The sequence below is a fragment of the Pelodiscus sinensis genome, chromosome 1, assembly GCF_052426305.1.
Source record: "Pelodiscus sinensis isolate ZL-2025 chromosome 1, ASM5242630v1, whole genome shotgun sequence".
Taxonomy (NCBI): Eukaryota; Metazoa; Chordata; order Testudines; family Trionychidae; genus Pelodiscus; species Pelodiscus sinensis.
Genome location: NC_143052.1, coordinates 212,438,929 through 212,466,200, shown reverse-complemented (window position 1 = coordinate 212,466,200; position 27,272 = coordinate 212,438,929). Strand labels below are relative to the sequence as shown.

At 40.7% G+C, this 27,272-nt stretch overlaps 1 protein-coding gene and 1 long non-coding RNA gene across 5 annotated transcripts in view; one reads left to right on the top strand and one right to left on the bottom strand.

The window, feature by feature from the left end:
* Window positions 1-11,609: 11,609 nt before the first annotated feature.
* Window positions 11,610-16,051, bottom strand: LOC142823071 (uncharacterized). Its single transcript, XR_012898431.2, has 2 exons — window positions 15,911-16,051; window positions 11,610-12,537 (listed from the first exon to the last, which is right to left on the bottom strand). It is a non-coding gene; the product is annotated as an uncharacterized LOC142823071 (long non-coding RNA).
* A 406-nt stretch (window positions 16,052-16,457) lies between these two features.
* CNKSR2 (connector enhancer of kinase suppressor of Ras 2) overlaps window positions 16,458-27,272 on the top strand; it is a 372,258-nt gene continuing 361,443 nt past the window's right edge. For all 4 annotated transcript variants that reach the window (XM_075913326.2, XM_075913323.2, XM_075913322.2 and 1 more), the window contains exon 1: window positions 16,458-16,716. In XM_075913326.2, coding sequence (XP_075769441.1) covers window positions 16,653-16,716 — 64 coding nt within the window. In that variant the 5' untranslated portion in view covers window positions 16,458-16,652. The remainder of the gene's footprint in view (window positions 16,717-27,272) is intronic.

Here is a 27,272-nt window from a genome sequence, read left to right as displayed (position 1 = left end):
CTAGAAATAAACTATATACTCTCTACCTTAAATATCATGTTAATTAGGCTGTGTGTAATGTTGGACCTACAGTGGAAGAATTTCTGAGATACACAAGTTAGATCTTCGATTGTTAATACTTCCTCAATAAAGGAAAACCAAAACAAACCAAAACACTCTTACTATTCACTTTTCTTGAAAGACATAAACTGTAGATTAAGATTCCATCAAACTTTTAAATATTCTAAGATATTAGGCCCTGTATGAATTAGATGAAAATTTACTGAAACAATTCTTACGGTTTGACAGAATATGCTCTATTGCTTCTTTAATAGCTGTGTGATTTCAAATTAAAATAATATTGACTTTTCATGTAAGAGGAATGAGTTTCTTACTATGAAGCCAAAACATCTTGAAGCAATACAAAAAAAATTGGCAACCTGTGGGTTTAGTATAGATGAAAATAAATATATTGTCCAGTATTTAGATTAACTGCTTTCTTCTCTTTTTTAATTTTTTTTTGTTCTCATCGCATAAATAAAACTAAAGGAAAAATATGCATTACTGTTATACCAGTTTATTTGCAAAATATTTCAACACATTTTTTTCAGCAGTGGGATGGTTTCTGCGAAAAGACTTGACCTGATTGAGACAGAAATGTGATACAGTGTGATAAACCTAAATAACTGACTTTCAGGAAAAAAAGCACAGAACAATTTATCCTTCTGCTATCTCTCTCTTGTACAGAAATATCAAAGTTTCAAAATTGAAAAACAGTTTCTAAAAAATATTACAGGCTACTGTGCTGCTTAATAGATGCTACAGCACTAACTAAAGTCTCTAAAACAAACTTCAAGACATTTGGTATTAACAGTTACTGATGCCCAATGGGGTCCTAATTCTGTTGTTATTCTGATGCTATTTGAGCATAATTCTGTTTCAGTCAATATGCCAGTTTCCGCATTTAGATATTCTGTATTTATACCAGTGTAATTCCACAGATGTTAATGGCGTTACTTTGTATTTACACAGATGTAACTCAGAGCAGAATTTGAACCAGTAGAGTAGTTCAGTATGCTGTTGGTCAAGAAGATTAATAGCACATAGACTCAAAGGACATTTTAGAAAGGTAGGAAGACAAAAGCTGAAATTTTCCCTGATCTTATCATCAGCGAGATTATATTTATTTATTTAAATAAGTTATGAAGGCACAGTCAGAATTTTACTAATAGCAGCTGGCCAATCAACTAGTGCCTTAGGAGACTGAGGGCAGATTTACTGGAAGAAATACTAATTTTACAATGCGATTATCATTTTTTTCCTCAGCCCTGGCCTCCTGTCTGTCAATAGTGAACAATTAATGAAAGGTAAGGGGAGGGTAAGTGTATTTATGTAGCCAGATGTGTATATTTATGTTATATTTGAATGTAAATGCCAACATTTAAAGACAATCTTCTTTCTCCTATACATCCTTTACTTGCCAATTTTGATAAAATTTGAAATTTTCTCTTTTAGAGGGCCCTCATATTGTGAGACCCTAAGATGTAGCTTTGTTAGCTTATGCCTCAGTCTGGCACTGGTTTGGGCCCTAGTGTCTAAGGCTATGTCTAGACTGCAGGCTTCTTTCAGAAGAAGCTTTTCCAAAAGAGATCTTCCAAAAAAACTTCTTCCAAAAGAGAGCGTCCACACTGCGAAAGCGCATTGAAAAAGCGATCTGTTTTTTCAACAGATAGCATCCACACTGAATGGACTCGCATGTAAGTATAGCTGTGATTACTATGGGCCGAATGGCCACCCGGGCACCTGTGCTTTTTCCTCTTCCTCTTCTTGTGAAAGAATTCCCTCTTCCTGGTCCACACACGCCTTTTTCCGAAAGAGCTCTTTTGGAAAAAGGCTTCTTCCTCACAGAAAGAGGTTTACCAAAGTCAGAAAAACCCCTCTGTTTTTTTTTATTTTTCCCCCTGAAAGAACATGATTGCAGTGTGGACATAAGTGAAGCCTTTTTTCAAAAAAAACCTCTGCATTGTAGACGTACCCTAATAGAAAGTCAAGGCAGAAGCCATGTTATTTAAACTTATTCTCGTATCTTCCATATGTATTTCTCTTCTGTCTGTTCTTCCTTAAGGTCCCACAAAGGGAATGGAGGCTGGAATAATTAACTCCCCTCAATATTTTGTCCACCAGTTTAGCCTAATATCCAAAACACTTTGGTTAATTAATTTCTGACTCCACATTTTCTATTTTTACCATGCATGATTTCAACATAGTCCTTAAATTATATCAATTTGAAGTTTTTGTTTGGATTATTAGTCCCTCTGTCTGGTTCTTTTTGCATCTGTTTATAACATTCATTATTGAAAGCAACTTGGATTACCTTCTGTTAACATTTATTTGTTTTTTTGAGGTTATTTTAATGTTTTATGAATTTTCATATTGATCTCACAACTAAAGTAAATTTGTAGGATCAATTATCACAACAGTTCCCATCTTTGCAGATCTGACACTAAACATGCCGAGATGAAAATGTATTAGCCACATCTATCTCCTGAAATCCATATGTCCAACTCCACACAAAAAAACAGCCAAAAAAAATTCCTTATTTTACTGCAACCAGTTTAACAAACTCTTTCCACTTGAATGGATTACATCAGGCTCTAATCTCATTTCTCATCATAATAGCAGATCATCTGGTCAAGCTAATGGTTTAATTAAGATCTCATATAAGGTATAATGCCATCAGTTATTCTCTAAAATCTGTTTACTCCCATTGCGTACATTTGTGTTGTAGCTGTGTTTACAATACAATGTGCAATGACCTCAGCTCATATAAAATATCCAAAAGATGACTACAAGATTTTTTATCTTTCAAATATATTTATATGAGCCTACAAAGTTATGTCTGTCACAAATTGATTTAATTCTTCCTTCAGCAAAGGATAACTTTGTAAATGACATATGCATACCACATAGCCCTTCTAGTTTTTCTAGGATTATTGGTAGTTACATAGAAGATATTTTTGCTGCTAATGATGAGACAGGTGTCATGGAAATCGGGATATCTTCATGTTGCTTTATACATTTATGTAGAATATAGCCTATAATTATTGGAGGTAGTTATGGTAATTTTTGCAGAGTGTAGTAGGATGTGTCAGGCATGAAGTCTTCTCAAGATTTTCTCCTTTTGAACTGTCACTTTATCGCTGTTGAATTGATAGAAAAAACCAAAATGATTTAGTGCAATTTTCCAGATATAGCCTATTGAGGCAAGTTCATTTTAGGTCCATGAATGGAGCTGGCAGCAAAAGCTATTATTTTCTTTTGGCATGGGCCATGGATAAACACTCACTTCCGTACTGCTGGACCTCACAAAAGTGTTGCATGTTATCACCCAGGGGATGCTGCTGCTATACCTCAAAGCTCTGGCGGTGAAAATGAACATGTGCATCTCTGTTTCACATCCTTCCTCTTAGAACAATCTCAGCAGTTTGTAATGGGCATCTGCAGCTCCACCGCTAGAGACCTCACTTGTGAAGTTATATAATCCTCTGTCCACGTTCTTATTCTCTCCAGTGTGGGTGCAGGAATAAAGGGTGTCTCAGTGCTGGATCTGGCCTACAGGGAGCTGAAGGCATGATCCAGGCATAAGAGCCTGCCTTCATAATTCTCTGCAGAAACCCAGCTTGGAAGCAAGATGACCCTCAGCTGCATGGGGGCCCCTGTGTAACAGGAAAAAGGGCAATACAAGGATTGCCTCAGGATAGCGTCCTCTCGTAAATTAAGCCACAAAGTTCCCTAATTTGGGGTTTACCATAAGTTAGACCATCCAATTACCCAATCTGCTGCCAGTAAAATGAGGCTTTAAAATGCACCATATAAGGAATCAATAGGTAGGATCTGGGGAAAGGTAGCCTCCCCATATTAGGAAGCAAAGAAGTTGTGTCTGGGAAGGAGTGAGCCTCACCACATTAGGAAACAAAAGGATGATTCGGAAAGGGATAGGGCAGAAGGGTAGGGATAAAAGATGCTGTAACCATAACTCAGGGCTCACTCTGTTGGTCACGAGGCAGAGGGGAACGAATGGTCTAGATGCTGTAACCAAATAAATTGCCTCTTACCACTCCACCCAGCTTCATCCTTCATTCGGCCCTGCAACATCTAGCATGTTCTACAACCTTAAAGGAGATCAAGCAACGTTCTGGCTCCAAACATCTTTACTTATCCTTCACAGTAAATGTTCATGGATGTATTCTTCACATGAGGAATACCACCTAATCTGATTGAGGGCTTTATTCCGGAATCCTGTTTCACTGCCGCGTGTAGACGCGGGCAGTTACTTCGGGCTAGTCAATTTCTAAAATGGCGACTGGCCGGGAACATGCAAATCAAGCACGGGATATTTAAAATCAAGCACGGGATATTTAAATCCTGGGCTTGATTTGCAATTCCGGTCGCTCTCATTCGCCTCCCTAGATCGATCTAGGGGGCTAGTGTAGACGTACCCAACTCGTTCTGCAGAGTGTCCAACTAGTTCTGAAGAGTTGCCACTATAGTGAAATAGCCACATTCAACCAGCCAAATAGCCACATGTGGCTTGTGTTTAGTGTGTTGGACACCATGGGTCTAAGAGACTAACCCCTATCCTACCATATACTAACTTGGCTATGTGGATCCAGGTATATGTGACTTTCAGGTTCCACCAATGCAGTCTGCTGCATTTGGAAATAACATCATCTTCTCTGGGGGAACAAGAAAACTTCAAGATGGTTCAAAACACAATAGCCCACCTATTAAGAAACACACACAATGCAAGTACATCCAAATGTTACATTCACCATCCAAGAAGTGCCAGATCAAATTCAGGATTCTGGTCCTTCAGAACCCCCATAAGGCTACTTCAGGAACTCCATTCTTTCTATGTAACTATGACTTTTCATGATAGCTGCATTTGTCAGAAGCAAGTACTCTATCTTCATGGATGAGATTTGCATCAATGTGTAAGCCTGAATATAAAAATTCTGAAATGATGGAAACCAGGTCTTGCATTTGTACAGTTTATTTTGGTATGTTACCAGATTAAACTGCACTTACGCAGTTTATCTACATTTAAATGGTCAATATCAATATATCAGTGCAAATTTCCTTAATGTAAACAGGCCCTATGAGTCATAGCTTTCTGTAATGGGTGAGCAACAGCTCTTGGAACTCTTTCCCTCAAGAGTTTAGTATTATCATGAATCTCACTGCCTTCTGGACAAAACTCAAGATTCCACTCTTCTTAGCTTTCTCACAATAATAACCTTAGTAATATAATATATCTCCCTTCTTTCCTGAGAAGGTGGAGACAACAAAGAACCAAACATAGATATTAATTTGACTATATAGTGAACCCATTTAATTCCATAAAGTGCTCAGACACCACATTGAGGAGCACAATCAAAATGTCCAGATAGATTAGATAGGTGTGATACCAGCCATCAACAGGACTTTTAAAATTAAAAAGGTTAAGGGTTTTCTGAAAGGATTCAGTTGCTTGCAGCTTTGCTCACAAATAATTATTATTCAAAGAACAAAGCTGAGAGGCTTTACTCAACTTTGCCAAAGCCTCATCTAGAACTTCGTATGTTCCCTATTTGCTCCAGTTTTAAGTGCTGGTCTAAGGCCAGGTCTACACTACTAGGGAAGGTCAAATTAAGATATGCAACTCTGGCTATTTTAATTACATGTAGCTGGAGTCAATGTACCTTAATGTAAGTTTCTGCGTCATCTCCACAGTGGGAGGTTGACAGGAGCAAGTTACGCCTCATGAGTTCTGATGGGGGCACCCTCTGAGTTTGATTTAGTGGGTCTTTAATAGTAAAACTCTATTACATTGACCACAGCAGTGTCAATCTTCCACGTAATGAAGACAAGCCCGGAGTCAGCCCAGGAAAGGAGATCAGCTTAGTGTCATTGCTGGGAATCTGAAAAGGAGAGTGTCTATTTCCCAGGTGGAAATCTCATCCCCATAACTAGATTGCAGTCAACCATCCAGTAAAAAGTAATTTGTTAGTCACAGGGGAAAGGTGGTCAAAATTCATCATCAGTCACACTCTTCCGTGATCAACAGTTCCTTCTACTTAATCTATGATGCATTATGTACAAAGCACCATATACATGTAAGATACTTTATAAATAATATTTAATCATAGTAATATTAAGAAACATAAAAACATGTAACTATTGCATGGAAATGCAGTATTTGCAAATGCATGTAATTAATTATAATAATGTGATATACATCCGAAAATACTAAAATTGCCTTCATCTCGAGAAATGTTGGGATTTTTCCATAAAAAGTATTTTTAGAGAAATTGTTAGATGTGGGAGACAAAGTAAAACTGTTAAGTTTCTTTATTTGTTAGCAGCCAGATTGCTTCTTTCTATTTCAGATATCCAAACCCCACAAAACTGGATTGACACATTATTTTATGGCACTAGAAGATTTATAACCACTCCAATTTAGTCAGTGTGAATGCCACCCATCCCTGCTACAGCTACATACAATATAAGCAAATAGTATACTATATTTAAGAGGAGGTTTCTGACTCTGAAGACATATGGCAACTCTTGAAGTTAGAAAGAAGAAAAAGAATTGGCACATAGAGTACTTCTCATATTCCACTAAATTGCCAGGAAGACAGATTGTACTTTTCTGAGTATACTGACAAATGTCCCTTCTTACTTTGTTTTTGCCCTTTTTATATTACTATATCATTATTCTTTTCCCTTTTTCCTGCACTATGTAATTTGGATCACTGCATTATATGTCAGTTTTAGAAAAAAAAATTAAAAATTTGGAATGGTTTAGAAAATGATCAGATGTTTATTATCCTCTCACATATATACATTTATCATTAAAAATATACTTTAAAGGGATATCACTCATTGTGCTTAGGCAAGCATTATGAACATTCAAAAGTTAATAAAACAGTATGTACACTCACAAATATATTGCAACATTTTTGTTACATTTTTAATCAGATTTTGGAGCTGTCTCTTGTGGCCTGACATTTTACATTTGTGATGCTAATATGAGGGAACCCAATGTTATTAATTAGTAGCTGTTTTCATTCGTAATCTTCTTTCATAGTCTTTTCACACAGAAGAACTTTTATCAATATTTGCCTTGGGATTTTTATTGTTTGAAGTAGGGCTTTTGTAGTTGTAGTATAAATGTACTCTTATTCTATGAAGGTAGTTGAACACATAGCCTCCTCTCCACTTCCTAACGAACAAACAAACATATATGGTCCCTTGCTACGTCAGGCCACATCTAGACTAAGGAGAAGATCGACTCTGCGGTGGTTGAATTTATTGTGTTTGATTTAGCAGGTCTAATAAAGAGCCACTAAACTGGAATGTTGAGAGTGCCCCCATTGATGCTGGAATTCCTACTCCTCACAAGGAGGAAAAGAAGTCAACGGAAACATTTCTGCTTTCATCCTCCTGCTGTGAGGATGGCACCAAAGCTCAACTTAAGGTACATTGATTGACTCCAGCTACATTTTTTATGTACCTGGAATTGTGTACCTAAAGCCAACCTTCAGCTGTAGTATAGACCTGGCCTAAGAGTTTTTGTCCCCTAGGGATAGGAAACTCCATGAGCTCCCATTTCCTCTTTCAAAGAGGAGCAGGATTTTCCCCTTGCCCTACTCTGCAGTGGAGCTAGCACTGTGGCCATGTTCTCCAAACCTGCATATCTTGGGCTGTTCATATATGCGGTATCATTTGTATGGAACCCCACAGCCTCCACACTACTCACTTATCTCTTTCTTCTCTATGGCAACATTGACCATCCCACATGAGCTGTGTTGTCATGAAGTTCCTTGCTGATGTTACAGCAAAGCACTAGTACCAATCCTTCAGTTGTGTAAATTGGAATTACTGCTATAACCAGAAAAAGCTTCCAAGGGGATTTCAAGGGAAGCATATTCTCATAGACTCATAGACTTTAAGGTCAGAAGGGACCATTATGATCATCTAGTCTGACCCCCTGCACAGTGCAGGCTCCTTGGCTCCGTATTCCCAGAGCCATGAAGCCACTGTCCCTAGGTACCTGCCTTGTGGGTCTTGCCCTTGCTCAGGGTCTAACTGATCGCCATACTTGGCAATCAGGAAGGAATTTTCACCCAGGTCAGACTGACCAAGACCCTGGGTGGTTTTCTCTATCCTCTGCAGCGTGAGGCAAGTGTCCCTTGCAGGTTTAAACTAATGTAAATGCTGATTCCTCTGTAACTTGAAATCTTTAAACAATTATTTGAGGACTTGAGTAACTCAGCCAGAGGTTAGGGGTCTATTTCAGGAGTTAGTGAGATTCTGTGGCCTGCAATGTATAGTTCAGACTGAATGATCACAATGGTTCCTTCTGACCTTAAAGTCTGTGAGTCTATAAGCCCCAACCCACTGCTGTGGCTCCTAATCTGTCATATGCTGCTTACTATGTATGCAATTCAAATAATTCTGTCATGGGCAAGATTTAGCTACAAATTAAGCTTCTCTTTAGCTTAAAGAGAAGTAGTACATAACTCCAAAGAGAATGTGGAACTTAAAAATGATTCAAACAGTGATTTGCCTAAAAATTCTGTATGTGCTCAGTACTTGATTTTGTTATTTAACTAGTTTACCTAAAAATGAAGTGGAGGACATCAATGTCACTGTCTGTCAACTTCCAGTTACTCCCTGGGACAACAGTTTTTTATCTTGAAAATTGCTCTTCAGTTCAGAATGTCTTCCTACCATCCCTGGGTTGAATTCTGTCCTTTTGTAGTTAGTTACACATGAGTATTTCAGATTAGTTATAAATACTACAGACAATGGAGATATATATATATATATATATATATATATATATATATATATATATATAATACTAGTGGCTCCAGAGTATTAAATTACTACTTGTTCTCCTGAGCGGGGCAAAATGTACCAGCTACTACTTAACTCCATATGGAAAGGAATTAGTAATGGATATATTTTGGTACAAACAAAAGTATAATAATGGGAAATGATAATTTCTCCCTCCACCCTCCTTTCCTTGTGGGTATGACTGGGTGAAATGGTATGGCCCGTGTTAAAGATAAGGTTGTTCTGAGATGTCCACAGTCATTCATCTTGATCCTAAAATCTATTAAACCTGTTTATTTCTTGTAAGTCCCTGTGCACAATTTACTTGATTGCCCATTTAAGAGATGTAATTGGACTTGAATTATATGTAAAATAGATTCAAAGGCAGGATTTTTTTAAATGATGAAACCTTATTAAAATGATAGGGATATCTTGGGGAAATATTCAGGTCATTAATTTTTAAATCCTTTTAAAAACCATGATCTTTTGTTTTATAAAAGGTGTTTGAAGTCTTTGAATTTTTACTCCTCGGCCACTTTTCTCATCTAAGACTAGTAAGTGAGTCCTAAGTGGATTAAATGTTTTTTGGGGGATTATGATTTGTATTTTTGATTACACAATAAATATAACATCAAGTAGTTATTAGGCAATCAAGATTAAAATATTCAATTCTCAAAAATGTGTTCATATCATATTAAATGATGCTAGATTTAAGGTATTTCTAAGGATAAAATGACATTTGCCATAAAATAATACTTTAAAATACATTGAAGGAGGAGAAAATGAATTCAGTGGTGATGGGAGGGAACAAAAGGGGAGAGAACAGAAAAACTGAAGTTAAGAATTAAATCAGAAATGTCATTGAATGTTTGAGCCTCTCTATTTATGGGAAGATTCTGCTACACAGTACTTATACTAACTGGTAGTTTACTACACAAATAATCCCATGTGCAAGATCAATTTGCTGGTAGATTTCAGCATTGTTATTCATGCTAGATCTACTGGACATGGAGACTACGGTGCTACCCAAACTAGGACATTAAAATCTGACCCATAAACTTTGCAGAGCAAGTTATCACTTAATGCATGTATGGATTATAGAATCCGATTCTCGGATATTTGAAGGAAAGAGTGTAAGAAATATATTCTTGAAGTAATCCTTGAAGTAAATTCCTAACTGAATCTTGACAAAATATGGGCTAGTTTTCCTTGCTTAAAAGAAATATTACCCTTTTTACAGCTTTGATATGGGTATTTATAGATCTCAGCAAATTTGCTTGTTGCTGGGCTTCTTCCATTATCCTTTTTACTACTTCTAGAAGAATTTGTTTCTGTTGCTGGAATCTGAAACAATACCTTTCGAAGAACAAGATCCTTCCCTTACACTAGGGCAAGATTTTAACTTGTCATTTAACAATGTGCAGGGCTTATACAGGCAGTCCCCGGGTTACGTACAAGATAGGGACTGTAGGTTTGTTCTTAAGTTGAATCTGTATGTAAGTCGGAACTGGCATCCAGATTCAGCCACTGCTGAAACTACAGTGGCTGACTACAGGAAGCCCGAGGCAGAGTTGCTCTGCCCAGGGCTTCCTGGAATCAGCCGCTGATCAGTTTCAACAGGCTGAATCTGGACGCCAGTTCCGACTTACATACAGATTCAACTTAAGAACCCCAGGCATCCCCAAGTCAGCTGCTGCTGAAACTGATCAGCGGCTGATTCCAGGAAGCCCGGGGCAGAGCAACTCTGCCTCGGGCTTCCTGTAGTCAGCGCTGGTCAGTTTCAGCAGCGGCTGACTTGCGGACGCCTGGGGCAGAGCAGCTTGGGTGCTGCTGGGTTGCTCCAGTAGTGCCGCTCCTCGGCGCTACTGGACCAACCCAGCAGCACCCAAGCTGCTCTGCCCCAGGCGTCCGAGTCAGCCGCTGCTGAAACTGACCAGCAGTGGCTGAATCAGAACGCTTGGGGCAGAGCAGCTGGGGTGCTGCCGGGTTGGTCCAGTAGCGCCCTGAGTGGCGCTATGGGACCAACCGGCAGCGCCCCAGCTGCTGTACCACAGGCGTCCGGAGCAAAGCCGCGGAGCACGGGGGCAGCGGGACAGCCCAGACGCGCCGCGGCTGTCCTGCTGCCCGTGTGCTCCGTGGCTTTGCTCCTCGTCTCCCTGGTCTGCTGGTCTCCAGAAGACCAGGGAGACAGGGAGCAAAGCGGAGCAAAGCCACGGAGCACGCCGGCAGCGGGACAGCCGCGGCGCGTCTGGGCTGTCCACTGCCCGTGTGCTCCGCGGCTTTGCTCCGCTTTGCTCCCCGTCTCCCTGGTCTGTTGGTCTCCAGCAGACCAGGGAGACGGGGAGCAAAGCCTCTGAGGACGCCGGCAGCGGGACAGCCGTGGCGCATCTGGGCTGTCCGCTGCCCGCGTGCTCCCCGGCTTTGCTCCCCGTCTCCCTGGTTGGGGGAGACGTGGAGCAAAGCTGCGGAGCATGCGGGCAGCGGACAGCCCAGACGCGCCGCGGCTGTCCCGCTGCTGGCGTACTCAGAGGCTTTGCTTCCCATCTCCCTGGTCTGCTGGTCTCCTGCAAACCCCGTTCGTAACTGCGGAATGCAACGTAAGTCGGATCCGCGTAACTCGTGGACTGCCTGTATACTCCATTAGGGGGTTCTCTGGAATTTCTGGGAAATCAACAGATATTCAGCAATCCATCAGTCAGTGCCAGTGTGCTGTCTGGTGCCATGTAAATAATACAGATACTCAGTAATAGCCTCTATTTTTATTGCTTCACTTGGGAAAACAAACAGTTAAGGTATAAAAAGTGCATTCAAGCAGAAAAAAACCAAAAGACAATGTTTGTCTGAAAAGTCACTAAGGACCTGAACAGACTAGTCAGGCAGTGCTTACAGAAAGCCTAATTCTGACACCTTTACTAAAGCTGTGTGTCAGATTGATCCAGTAGATCTAAAGTCTTCTCTTTTGGTATTATTAATCATTTGTATTGCAGTAGCACCAAAAAGGTCCCATTGGGGAAGGTTAATGGGAAAAACACTTGCAAGGAGTAGGAATACCAACATCAACGGAAGCACCCTCAGCGTTTGAATTAGTGGGTCTTTACTAGACCCGCTAAAATTGAATACCAAGAGATCGACTTCCAGAGCCTCGATCCGCTGGTAAGTATAGATGTGACCTAACAAACAATTCTATTTTACTACTGAAATTTACTACTCGGAATATAGTTCCACTGAAGTCACTTATGGTAGTAAAATTAAGCATGTACATAAGTGTATGCAGTATCGGGGCCTAAAAAGACATATTTGCTTCTGATTTCAGACTTGTAGTACAGCACTGAACTAATCTCTCTCCCTCCTCCCCATTTTTTAAACAATGGATTTACTTTTACCTTTATTTTCACTACTCTAAAAATGGAAAGGTATTTAATTGACATGTGTGATTGCACAAATACAAAGTTAGACACTTTTAGGAATACAGGTTAACATTTTTAAAGCATTGTGTGTATCAGATCAATTGCAGAGGATGAGTTAGTAAAAAAACAAACGAACTAGGATTATACAATCTGCACTTTGATGCACTTGAATGGATCCTTGTTCCTGGGCAGAATCTCATTTGAAGAAGGCTCTGCATAGGCAAAAAGACGGTGCATGTAGATTGGATAGCGGGGTCAGGGCCATTTTCTGGAAAGGAAAAAATAAAAAATAATTTGATTGAGATATTTTAAGATTGGAAAAGTCAATGTAAAAGTCATCAGCCTCACCTTTTGACTTCTTACCCTATTAAAAGAACAAGAATAAAATCAACCAAGCAATGAATTTAGAACACATTTGGAAACAAAATACTTTCTTTGCAGCAGAGCTGTGTCAAAGAACTGTGGCAGCGGGGACTAGCCAACGGAGCTGGGAGCTGGCCGCCTGGGGGCAAGGGAGCTCCACTAGGTCTGCTGACAGACCTGGGAGAGCCTGGAGTTCCATCAGCAGAGGGATGGAATTGACTTTCTATGGTCTGGCAAACTCCCTCATTCGGGACCAGTCAGGTCCTGAGAGTGCTGGACCAGGGATGTCCAACCTGTAGTTCTTTTGACTTCATTAAAAGTAGTTGCTTGTGAGAGACAGTAGCATACAACAGAATAGTTGTTTGATAGCTATGCCAGATAAAATAACAAAGGTAATCAAGTCTTTTGCTTAAGGCATAAGTTGTTTATTTCTGAGGTTAGTAAGGAAGGATTTTCCATTTCATACTTAGATAGAAGCATTTCTAAGCAACAGATACTGACTACTGTTGGAGGTAAACGGCCAGAGATGGAAATACTGTCTTTGCTAGTGTTGCAAACATTTTGCCTAGAGTAACTACAGTTTTTAATCATTCTTGCATGTAGGCATTGAAAAAATGGGCAGGAAAGCCACAGAAAGATTGAAATATTTAAAACTTGTATTTGTTTTTAAACTTTTTCACCAGACATGCAAACTATTGCCCCCTCCTCAGTCCCAATGTTGTAAATTATACATTAGTGGTATGAATTACAAATCATGTTTCTGTCTGGACTTAACTTGGATATCCATTTCTCAGAGTTTCAGAATAAAGGTTGCTAATAGAAACCATTCTTAACAAGAGCAACAGCCTACTGTTTTCTTTAATTTTGTAAGGATTTTCATCTTTTGACCCTTTCACAGGGGAAAACGACTAAAACCAGACTTTGCAAATGGAACCCTTAGATCCAGAATTCTACAGGTTTCAGTGACATTCAGTAAAGAAACCATCCTTAAAATAAAACAGATTTGCCAATGGACTGGGCTGCATTACAGCCTATGCACTGTACGGAAATCTAGAGTCATGCTTCTGCAGCCAAATAATGATATCAGAATCTCAAACCTAATTTTAAAAAAGAGTTTCTAGCTTTGTTATTGGCAAATAAAACTTTGCAAGTGGCCCAGATGTAATATAATCAGTACTGTTCTGAGTAGCAGTAGGTTGCCCCCTGGATCTCTAGACAGAGGTGACCCTTCTGGTGTGGATTTTGTCCTGTAATCTCTGCCATTCTCTAGGGAAAGGGACTCAAGATGTCATATTCCTCTGTGTGTGTGTCTGAGAGCCCTCTGCTGTCACCCCTGGACAGGGCACTTGGCTCACAAGGGTAGGGGACTTGACTGATGCTACTCCTTGTCAGGTTGAAATTCTCTTCACAGCTAACTCTGTCATTCTTTTGACTTGTCCCTTACTTTCCAGAGTGAGGGGAAGAGAAGACTGAGTGATGGAAAATAGGCAAATGTGAGCTATGGAATGAATGAGGAGGGGGAAACAATAGAGGAGTCTTCATTCAGAGGTGTTACATTTCAGCTTAGGTAGCCATTTGTTCTGCACACAGCCACGAGGAAACATTGGTCCTCCCATCATCCCTTGGCATCCAGGACTGGTTGGGAAAATTACTACCTCCTTGGAGCTGGGGTTCCTGCAGATGAGTGGATACTTGACACCACCCTGACACTGGAGTAGATGTCTCTTTCTGCCATCCACTGCTCATGTGGTTGTGTGTGTGTGTGTGTGTTCTGGCTACATAAGTAGTCTTGCACTTAGGTGGGCAAAGGATGAGTCCTTTCTCCTCCTGGATGGACACAAGATCTCCTGAAGATAGGGACAGATTAACTCTTTTGGGAACCCAAGACTATTACATTTGGTGAGGTCCTCTAGGCTCTGGGGTGGGCCAAAAATGAAGGATTCAGTGTGGGGGGGGGAAGGGCTGTGGGTTGAGGAAGGAGAGTGTGTGGGGTGCAGGTAGATGAGGACTTCAACTTGAGGTGCACGCTCTGGGGTGGGGCTGGGAATGAGGCTTTTGAAGTGCAGGGGGCTCCAGTTTGCAGTGTGGGAAGGGGCTCTCAGGGCAGGAGGTTGGTTGGGGGTGCAGGCTCTGGGAAGGAGTTAGGGACTTAGAGTAAAGGAAGAGGTTTGGGTGCAAGGCTGGAAGGGAATTAGGGAACAGGAGGGGGCTGCCATTGTGGCCTGGTGTTGGGGTGCGGGCGCTTAACTCGGACAGCTCCTGTTTGGTGGAGGGGGAACAGGTGGCTTGGCACAGTGTGCTCACTTGCAGGCATCACCCCCTGCAGCTCCTATTGGCTAGGAATAGCAGCCAAAGGGAGCTGTGAGGAGTGAAGCCTGCAGGTGAGCGCAGCACAGGGACAGAGCTTCCTGGTGTGGTGCTCATCACAACAATGTGAATGGAGCAAGCAGGAGAAAGAGCAGCACACAGAGCTGCCTCTCCCCTCACCAGGCAGAGCCTACGTACATACCACCCTCCTGGATGGCAACACACAGAAGCCCTTGGGCTAAATGTCCCTGGCCTCCCAGCTGCAGCCCTGAAGGCCCCTTTCTTAGTCTGGTCTTGATAAAGAGGAGGTGGCTCAGAGTGTCCAAAAGGAAATGGAGGCAGACTGCCACCAGTCCAGGAAACTGCATTTGTGGAGGCCCCTGGCTGCTAGTCACCAGTGCCCCAGTGTTGTGATGGTGTGGAGAACAACTATGTCAGGGGACCCTGCAAAAGGGATCCCATGTGGTAATGAGTCTGGAGGTTGCCTTAACCTGTCCCTGACTCTGCCAATTGCATTCACACTGAATAGCCCCGTACTCCCGCAGCAATCTCCTTAAAACCACTGGAACAGGAGCGGCGAAGGGGCATTACGCAAGCGTGAGGTCTGCAGAACTGGGTTGAGGCTTTCGGCTCTAAAGTTAAATCCTCCATCCTTCTATAGGCGTAGCAGGTGAATTACGTGTTGAATATGCATGAGGGAGCGAACACCACCATCCACTTGAAGTTCCATTCATTCTGCTGGCCCAATCACGCGGGTTTTAGGCATGTGAACAGATTAGACACCACAGCCATTTTCCAGCGGGGCTTTTCTCAGCGATTACCTCCCCGAGCCCACTCAGAAACGCTTTCAAAAGGAACACGATGCCTCCCGGCTTGATCTCCTCCTCCTCTACCTCCTCCTCCCCCTGATGCATCAGCAGCAGCAGCAGCGGCGCCTTCCCCTCCCGCTCCCCCCACAGACGGGGGTTTACCTTTCAGCTAGCGAGCCGCTCGTGCGCGCCCGGCGCTTCGCACTACTCCGAAGTTGGACTAAGGGACACAGGTGCCAGCCCTGAGCGGCCGCCTCCCGCGCCTTTCGCTCACACCGGCTCCCGCCCCCAGCGCCGGGGCAGCCCGGGCGGGCGGCGAGGGGACAAGGGCCGCGAGGCTGCAGCTCGCCCCACGCGCCTGAGATCGCGCCTTCCCCTGGCGCCTGGCGGAGCAGCATCTTCTTCTCGGGCGGCTTCGCCCTTTTTTCCTTCAGCGCTCCGCAGCTCGTCATTTCCGCCAGGCTCCCAGAGCGAGCCGGGCGCGGAGCTGCGGGGGAGACCGCGGCTGTGCCCCAGCCACGCCGCGGCTGCCTGCTGAGCCGCCCAGCCCCGCACGACCTCCGCCTCCCGAGCAGCCCGGGGGAGCCGCGGGGGCGGGAGGCCCGAGGCGGCGGAGCGTGCAACAGCAGCAGCAGCAACAGCCTCCTCCTGGCCGCGCCAGCACCATGAACTGAAGCCCCCCGAGTGAGGCGCCGCGGCAGAGCCAGCGAGCGGGAGAGGAGCGCGGGGGGTTGCGGGCGTCCCCTGCACTTGCGGGCTCCGGCGCACAGACTGGGCTGCGAGCGGGCTGCGGGGAAACCTGCTCCAGCAAAAAAAGCAACCCCCGCCCCTTCCATCGCCCGGCGGGACAAGGAGACCGGGTCAGCACTTCCCCTCCGGCCCGTGAAGCGGCCAAGTTTTCCCGATGGCTCTCATCATGGAGCCCGTGAGTAAATGGTCCCCGAGCCAAGTGGTGGACTGGATGAAAGGTAACTAGCGTGTCGCCCTCTCTCCTCCCCGGCTGTGGGCTGGGCAGCCGGCGAGTGCCCGAGCCTGAGCCGCGGGTCTTTGCGGCGTGTGGGGCGATGGAGAAGCCACCTGCCCTTGGGGCCCAGCCTCAGTGAGTGGTGGGGGGAGGTGGGCTCGGTCCCGCTATCGCTCTGGGTCGAGCCCGTGGCTGCACCCCGGGAGGGACATTTCTCCGCGCCCGGCCGCTCCGCTGCCCCCGGTGGCAGCTGGGCAGGTGCCGCTCCCCCTGGGGAGCTGCGCGCTGGCCGGGGCTGCACCCTGCTGCCGCTGCCCCGTTTTGTCGGACCCAGTTCTCTGTCGCTCGCCCCCCGGCATCGGGCCCCGCCAGCCCGCGGGAGCTGCCCTTCCCGGCTCTGCTCTCCGGAAGGGAGCGGGGCTTGCTGCTTTCCCCTTCGCAACTTCTGCCGGCCGCTCTGAGCGCCCCCTGGCTCTCCCCCGCCGGTCCGGGTCCAGCTGTGGCGCTAGCGCCTTGGCGTGGCTAGGTGAGGGCTTCCCTCTGCTCTCCCCGAGCGCACAGACTGACCCGGCAGAGCGATCGGGCGCCTCCAGCTAGCCTGGCCGCCGGGGGAGTATTTGTGTATTTGGATAGACCGCCGGTGTGTGGTGGCCGTACTGCTGGGGAGCGCAACAGTTCCCTTAGCTATCTCTAGCCCAACAACATTTCATCCGCTTGCCGGTTTCAGTGGGGATGCCAAGTCCTTCCAGTCTTTTTAAGGCGCTTCCTCCCCCCCCCCTTTTTTTATCGAGGCTGAATGTCATTTGCACCCTGCTCTCCTCTTTATAAGGTTCTTATCTATGTGGCAACACTGCGTGACGCCTCAGTGCACTAACGCAGTGTTTGCCTGCTCCGTGTTGGTTGTGTAGGAACGCAATGAGTGTGGTTTAACTCCCATCGCCCAAGGCTAACTGATCATGTATTTCATACACTGTAATTCACATCCTTTAAGATTCAGTGCCTGTGTTCGGGAGGAAACTGGGTGGATTGTTTGAAAAATTAGCTTTCAGCACTTTAACATGAAAATGGTTCTGTTTTTAATAGCTTAGCTGGTCCAATTAACACACACTCACATTTGAGCTCAGACTATTCTTGGCAGATAGGAGATGAAAAAATAAAAGTTTAACAAAGTCTGGTAGTTAAGAGAGATGACATTTAAATGCATGCTTTAATCGTATTTTGTCTTCAAAGGATTAAAACTTTAAGCAAGATCTACAATATGAGAGCGATGTAATCAGTCCATTTTTAGTCTGGAGTTTCATCTCTTGCCAGTACCATTAAGAAGCCTTCCCTCCTTGAAAGAAGCATTGGAAATCAATATCTTGTTATAAAATGTATTTCTCTATGTGAAACAATGTCTACCTAAACCCTAGATGCTAGTAAAAGTTTTAAAGCTTTCTGGTCATGATCTAAGATTATTATTTACATATTGACCTGAAACTCTTTATTGAACTGCATTTAAGCACCACACAGTTCAACTCTTAAAAATCTTATCCAGATAGGAATTGAGAGCTTTGACATGTGTTCATGTTATTTATATGCAGATAAAATTTTAAAGCTCTCATTTAAAATAGAATTTTTAGTATTGCTAATCTAGGCTGCAGCTGTGATTTGAACAAAACACATCTCATATTATGTATCCTTTAATAAAGACAGCACAATAAGGTGAATATGACATTTGAGCAACTGCTACATTGTAGGATACATTCTTCATAACATGGTGCACTACTAATGTAACAGCATCATCACCCTTAAAATTTGAAGCATATGTTTTCAGTTATTCCATCCTGGCATTTATAGCCATAAATAGAGTTACAATTTTCAGTAACATTTCTTACTGCTGCTGAAGTCCTCTCCATCCACAGAACTTAACCAACCAACCAACCAACCAAACAAACATGCATAACATGGTCATTTATCATCTAAGAAATTCCAGAGTAATGAAATTTTACATAGCTATTGGAACAAGCTGTAAGTTGTCAATATTGAGAGCATATACCTTATAACTGTAAAACATTTTATATTTTAATTTAAATCTTCAACTCCAGTAAAATTTTATAAAATATTTGGAAGCTTTCTCAATTGATACCTCTTCCCCTATTGATTTTTAAATAAACTACACTCCCTCCCTTCTTGCCTTAATAGATTTGGGAAGAGTAGGGTCTTAGCATGTTTGTAATTATGCTATATTTTCTAATATTGTCCTAGAAATGTAATACAATTTTTTTTCGTAGAAAAATATTTTGGCAAGATGTATCAGTTGCATATTTTCCCTGAAAATACTGCACTTACATCAGTCATTACAATAATGAAAGCTAGTATTCACAATATCCCTATTTAAATACTTGCAGCCTGAAGCCTATGTCTAGAGATCACTGTGTTATCTGTTTAGAAAAAAATACAAGCTTATCGGAGAAACGTGGTTAACACAGATTAGGTTTTTATTTTGCATTGCAAAACTTGTTTTAAATGTATCTAAACTAAAAATTTAGTTTGGTTTAGCAATGATACTGTAACAGAAGAGCAAGTAATACTGATGACATACTTAAAAGTAATGTTAAATTGTTCTTAATCACGCAGGAATTATGTGAAGATTCAAATTACTCAAGGAGGTGACAGTGAAATAATTTTCTTAGAAGAGGATAGTGTGGCCTCTGTAGTGTTAATACTAAAGGAATGTAAGAAACAATTTTGGGGTTTTCTTGGAGATTGAAGAGGTGGTGATACTGCCAAGTTATGCAAGTAACCTCATTCTCAATGAACAGACACAGAGAACTTCTAAGCTTCTATTCCTTTCTACTTGTACTTGGCATCCAAGGTGAAAATTCATGTTCATTGCATCTCATTGTGAAAAAAGCTTCAACATTTGACTAGAATGCTATAAGCAGAAGAATGTAAATAACAAGCATAATTTTATTACTCTTGTTTTAGAAATTATCAACATAAATAGTTGTTTGGTACTCCTCCAGCTGTTGGTGAATAAAGACATGACAAAGTTGGGAGCTGTAATGGAAAAGGTTAAATGGAGTGAGGTCATTGTGACCACCTCCAATCATTATTGCTGAAAACTAGTGCAAACTTTTACAAATTATCTGACAATGATATTTTATATCAACTTCAATCACTTTTTGTTTTCCTAATTCTTTAAATCATTTATTTCTAACAGTATTGTAGAGGATCTCAAGTCAATAGCATTTTCATATTCTTAATAGAGACTAATTTGTAGCTATAAAAAGGTAAAGAAATAAAATGTGTAATTAGTACATCTGTCTTGTTTCATTAGAACTTCAGTGGAATGCTGAGGAAAATGCATTAATGATTTACATAATAATGGAGGTCCATCCTGGTTTGCATCCATTGCACTGAATCTTCATTGTTAGTTATCAAGTGCTGTTTCAATGCTTTTTACAAATTAGTTTATTTTTGTTAAACCGTAAACACTGAATTCCTTTATAACAATTTGCTTTACATAGGTGTTCCATTATAGAAGGTGTCTGCTAAGGGTATATCAAACAACAAACAACCAACAGTTTGTTTAAAATATTGTTCTTTAGATCAGCTTTCAGTGTTCAAAGCACAAATTTTTTTAAAAAAGAAAAAAAATAGTATAGATTACTATTATCTGGAAGGGCAGGGGGTGAGAATGCAACACTTCAGATGATTGCTTTTTGATATTTATGTGATGATAATCTTACTGGTACAAACTGAACACTTGCAATAAATGGCCTAGTCTGAAATTATTTTTTTTCGGGCAAAAGAGGGATATTTTGCTAGAGCAAGGAAGAAAGAATTGAGCCCTATATTATAAATGGAGATAAACTAATGTAAGCAAAGCAATATAAGCTCAGAAATAGCATATAACATATATGCATTTTTAGGAGCTGATCTGGATGAGCACGGAATAGGAATGAAGCCTGTGGTTATTTCATGGGATAATAATCTCTTTAAGATTTTAAACTTTCACTGATTCCAATATAGACAATGTGGCCCAATAGTTATCAAAAGATATATAGATTCCAGTACTGAAATGGACATAGTGAGTATTGTATCGGCTTAGCACTTAGTTCATCAATATTCAAATGACCAGTGAAAATCTATAAAAGTGGAAGAATCCATATAAGTTAGTCAAAACTCATTTTGTGTCAACATTAACATTTTGCAAACTTTAAATTAACCCATGTACAATAATTGAATTGACATAGAGCTATCAGATCACCAGCAGAATTGGCTTTTTCCCTGTCTACAACATATAGTATGTTTTCTTGTATGGTGAGGTGGGAAGAAAGGAATATGTGTAGTGTCTTAAAACTGCTCTTCTGCTTTTTTATATGTTTAATAACTATTCTTTAAAGGCCCTTCATGGATCACTGAACTAAGTTGATGTCAATCAACTCCTCTGCCTTTTCCTATGAGGACAGATGTGGATTTCACTGAGGAATTGTGAGACATTGACATATTCCATGGATGATTGTTATTGGGAGTCATGGTATGCACTTCTTCAAGAAGTGGAGCTGTCAGATACACTTCAGATTTTTGAAGCATGGGGAAATGTTGAGGCAAGATTTATGATTACTCTCCAAACACCAAGATACACTTTGCAGAGTCTTATATTTTTATTACTACATTCCTCATAAGAATATTTATAATAGCTGTAGTTTGCTGATAATAGCTTGATTTATTTGAATGATAAAGTGACCCATTAGTTTCCAAAATGTGCTAGTTAGTATTAATACAATGCTCCCAGACCATGATCACCAGAGAAGAATGCCATGCTGGGGAAAAAATAATTAAATTTGAAAATCCAAATTAAATAATCTAATGAAGCTTAAATCTTTAACTGTACCCTGTGATATTTTACCAAAGAGCTAACTTAATATCAAATTAGAGAACACAATAGACTAGAATGTAGCTGTGCTTGTCGTAAACAGAAACTGAAATCTGATGTGTTGAGTTTCACTCATGACATTTAATGCTTAACTTTTCCATCCATAATATATTTTATTAAGAGCTGTGCATGTGGGCAGACAAGTAGCCTGGCAGTGCTAACAAAATAAAAAAAGGAAGTAATGAAGAAGATTCTTAATTTTACTTTAATATTAGATGCTGTTAATTTCCTTATGTCTCGTGGGATGAGGTTTATCGGGGCGGTTGACAAATGCCTTTGATGTCAACCGCGGAGCGTCCAGACTAGCGCCCTGAGGAGACAAACAGCTGATCGACTCAGCGCGGCAGCCATTTTAATTTAAATGAAGTGGCAATTATTTAAATCGCCGCTTCATTTGGGAATGTCTAGTAAACTAATCTACATGGCTCTGTTGTCAGAGCCATGTAGTCTAGAGTTTCTAGACATACGTTGAGTTCAGTCCCCTGACCCCAAGGCAGGATCAAGCATTGTCTAGATCATCCCTGACAGGTGTCTGTCAAACCTGCTCTTAAATATCTCCAGTGATGGAAATTCCACAACCCACCTAAGCAATTTATTCCAATGCTTAGCCACCCTGACAGTTTGGAAGCTTTTTCTGATGTCCAACCTAAACCTCCCTTGCTGCAATTTAAGCCCATTGCTTTTTGTTCTATTATCTCCCTCTTCGTTGTAACACGCTTTTAGATACTTGAAAACTGCTATCATGTCTCTTCTCAGTCTTCTCTTTTCTAAACTAAACAAGCCCAATTATTTCAGTCTTCCCTCATAGCTCATGTTCTCTAGACCTTAAATCATTTTTGTTGTTCTTCTCTGGACCTTCTGCATTGTTTCCACATCTTTTTTGAAATGTTGTGCCCAGAACTGGACACAACTCTCCAAATGTAGCCTAATCAGTGCAGAGTAGAGCAGAAGAATGCATTCTCATGTTTTGCTCACAACACACCTGTTTAATGCATCCCAGAATCGTGTTTGCTTTCTTTGCAGCAGTGTCACATTGTTGATTCATGTTTAACTTGTGGTCCACTATGACCCCTAAATCACTTTCAGCAGTATTCCTTCCTAGACAGTTGCTTTCCATTCTGTATGTGTGAAACTGATTGTTCCTTCCAAAGTGGAGTCCTTTGCATTTGTCTTTCTTAAACTTCATCCTGTTTACCTCAGACCATTTCTTTAGTTTGTCCAGATCATTTTGATTTTTTTCATTAAAATATGGATTCTGGTATTATACCTCCCTGTGTTTTAATTGACAGATGGTTTTCTCCTTTGGAGTCACTGCATTTCAGTGTTATATGTTTTCTGCTTATCAGAAAACCTATTTCTTGGCCCAAGAAATTGAAGAGCTGTATAGAAATTACTTGAATGGCTCTGGTCTTTCCTTTCAGATGAAATCAGAGTGTTGTTATATGCAACTATTCATCCAAATCTAGATCCCTCCCCTACAGAGTTCCTTCATCTGATTATTCAAAATATGTGCAAATGCCTATGGGAAGTTTGTTTAGACAATAAGGGGGGAAGAGACATAGCTACAGTTACACAGCTATTTACCTTATACTGACAGAGGTACACCAGCACAGAGACACAGCTATTTACCTCATATTTCCTAGTTTTCTCAATACTTGGCCAGGCTCAGCACCCAACCTGAAGAAAAATGAAGTCTGAATTTGAACTTGGAGGAGACTGGTAGAAAGAGAGAAGCTCTTTTAAGAATGGTCTACATCGTTAGGATTTCTTTACCTTTCAGGCTCTTTTAGAATCTTTCTTATATTTGAAAATCCCTATAGCCATGGAGGCAGAAAATATGCTCCATTCTAATGAATGCAGATATCGTTATGTTGAAACACACATTTGCAATCTCCAGGCTAGATCATTGCAAGTGGCTACATCTAGGCATGAAGCCTCACACTCTGAAAATATTCTAATTTGCAAAAATATGGCCACTGTCTACTTAGCAACACCATTCACTGTGAACATACCACCCAAGATTTCTCTGTATCAGCTATCCACCAAATATAGTCAGCTCAGTTGAAGGACCTTGTCCTGATATTCAGAAATCTCAGTGGACAGTTTCATGGTATCTGAGTGAGATCACTTACCCTTTTTGACCATTACAAATAATAATAGCTGCTTTCTACTGTCAAGCAATAATGAGGAGGCTTATGAGTGAAAGAGAGAGAATGTTCACAGGAGCAGGACATAGAGTATGAAATTCACTGTTACAAGCACTAAGAAGGACCACAGATATAGCCAGTTTCAGAAGTTCTTGCCAAACTCATTTTTTGACTTGGCTTTGCCTGAATAAAGTTCCTTTGACATGCAAACACGTTGGTAAATCAAAGCACAGTAAAACTAAAATTTAGTCAAACTGTCTTTCTTGTAAATTGGGAAGGAAGGAGGATGATTGTTCATACATTTAAATACTTGTGAGATGCTCAGTCACTACTATGAGAAAATCATAGGCACATCGGTTAGACTGCAGGAACAAAAGCTTAGTACGAAAGGTCTATTGTAACTGGAAAGCCCATTAGACCCGTGGAAAATTCTTACGTTGCTTGCTGCTGCTTTTTTGTTCTCCTTTCTCCTTTTGTGGAAGAGATTTGTTCTGCTAGTAGGTGCTTGTCACACTTTTTGATCTTTAGGTTGTCATGTATGGCATCGTCCATCCCAAATAAATAGGCATAGTGTGATCAAGATATACTAGGCATTTGAAATTTGATTTGAAATAAATACATTGTCTTGTATCAACTTTTTTTAAAATAGCAAACTATCTTGAGGAGCTTCATCTTTCAATGTTTAGAGCAGATCATCCCTTCTTATGGGTAGAGATATTTTACTGTGAACCTTCAGGAGGACTTTCTTCAATAGACTAACCTATATTGTCTGAGAAGTGTTTGCTATACCTGGAAAAACCCTGCATCATCCATGTGGAGAGCCTGTACCTTGCTATGATGCTGTTAATGTCTGTATCACTTCACACTCACCCACCAGAATGGCTCCATTTCCATATCCTGCCCCTGCAGCTGTGGTGTTCCCTGGTGAGGAAGTCACAAAGTTTTCATTGTGCTTCCATGTTGGAAGGGTGCCGAAGGAAAGAGGGACATGCTCAGATATCAATCTGGTCCACGGACAGGCCTTTCAATATTACTTCTTTCCAAATACCCTCCGATAGTTTATTAGGTTAAAATTTGTTTTTTGCTCTTTGACTTAAAAACAGTTTTGAGCGCTTGTATGTAATGCCATTTTTATATGAAAAAGTGCTTACAGTAGAGTACTGTTGTCAGCATTGCTTTTTGTATTATAATAGATTATTCATAATTTGCAAAACATGTTCACCAGAAATAATTGTCATCTGCATTTGTTTTCTTTTGGAAATAGGGCTGCCTATATAAAGGGCATGAAAAATACACATGATCTGCAATACTGTATTCATTGGTGAGACTGTGCAGGTAGTCCAAACATTGTACAACAATGTGCAAATGAATTTGGTCATTTCTAATTGTCCGGTGTGGAACAGTCCAGATTTTTACATGATGTCAGCTTTAAAATATAAAGTTTCCTTCAGAAAAACAAACTGAAATTCTGCCAAATCTGGGGTGTATACAACTCTCCACTCCAACACTTTTGAAGTGATGTCATTAGATTTTAAAGTATAACTAGGAAAGCTGTTGCTGAGAAACAATGGAATAGAGTTCTACTTCAGACTTTTTATTATGTTGGAAGTTTTTTCTTTCATAGTTCTGATAATATTCTGAAAAATGTATTAATGAAAATTTCAGAGTAACATTGAGTTCTTTCGCACAGTAGTGAAAAGGCATATCTTTTTTAGTTTAATTTACTGTATCAAATTTCATTTTTAAAGGATTCCATTTTAAAAACTGCAGTGAGGGATGATCAGTGAAAGTTTCTTCTTACTTTGAGAATATATTTAATATTTTTGCTCATCATTATGAATTTTAATGTTGATAACTGTCATCAGTTATGGCTATCTAGTCAGATATTCTAGTCAGGCTGAGATATGTTTATAAGCGACAAGATTTATGAACTGAAACCAAAACTTGAGCTGAAATTAATATATAGGACACTGCTTAAAAGTCCCTAGGTTGGGTAACATTGCCCTGATGATAGCAATCAGCTACTTTGCAAACATAATAATTAATAAAAAATAAACATTACATAAAGCACATACATTAGGTGTAGGTTGTTAATCTTCTAGGCAGGTAGCTTTGTTGGATGAGGCAATTTTGTTCAGCATGAAAGTCAATGTGCTAATTACAGCGATCTTTTAATACTTCCTGTTACACCTTTATTTTGTTTGAACATATTGTTCTGTTTCTAAAACATCTGTCAGTTTAAACATAACCTCACAATATGCTTTCTCAAGTGATTTCCACAGCAGTTATATGCTATGTTCATAGCCGTGCTAGATTCTGATCTTTCAGTTATTTTAGGTTCTGTTACATATCACAACATTGCCACTTATGCCAAATAATATACAAATGGTCATGGAGCATTCTTGACAGGCTTTAATGGTTCATGCAAAGCTTGCAAAATGTAGATGTAACATAAACCCTATTTTTTTTTCAAAATAGTGTTTAGAAATGTCTGTTTTATAGGGATTTTGGCCGCATGCTTTTTAATATTAGTTCACCAGTAATGAATTGTGTATGTTCACTGTGTAAATTCCCAAATGCTGAGTGCTCCAAACTTAGTGCCTGTTTCCAAGAAGCATTGATCATTACAAAATCTCACTGACATCCCATTGTCATTCTGGATGCTTGTCTATATGTCTCAGGGATGGACGTTCTATTCAACTCAGTTCTGGTCTGATTGAATCCATGCATGTTTTTGTTATTGATTTCAAAAGAAGTAAGATTCTATTGTTGTGTGAGAATTCATCATTTTCAGACATGCATCTGATTGTATGTAGCCAGGAGGAAAATAAAGTGTATCACAAGCAGAGCTGTCTCCAGCTAGTTCTTCAAAATTTGTCTATAGTTTTTTTTAAGAGACAAGGTGGGTGGAATAATATCTTTTATTGAACCAATTTCTGTCCCTTGCAATACGTGTTACTTACGTTGTACAGTCTTTCCACTTTGTATTTAGCTGTGACACTGAGTACATTTCTGAGACTGCAAAAGCATGTCTCTCATCAACAGAAGATTTAATCTACCATTTTTTTTTGCCAGGTTAATTTTAGCTTTAGAACGAAAATGTATTAGGCCCAAATCAAAGAATGGTACTAGTATGGTACTTATTAGCCAAACTGAATCCTTCTAGCTTTTTTTTTCTAAAGGCAAACTATCACAACCAAAAGTTTAATGGCTAACAAGAAAAAATGCAGTTGTACATGTCTGTAAATGCCTGTTTTTGTTCTAAAAGATATGATAAAATAGCTGTTTGAATATTTAAAATTAATTCAAAAAAGTTCAAGATCTTTCACAGTATCCTGTTACTTCATTCTTCTGTTCAATTTCAGATGAACTTTTTTTAAAGAGAGAGTTTGAAAATGGTATTTGCTCAGTTGTAATTTGAAAAAAAAGGAGATTTTTTTTGGTCCTGCTACTTCACTAGGTTGAAGCTGTGCTCATATGTAGAGGAGA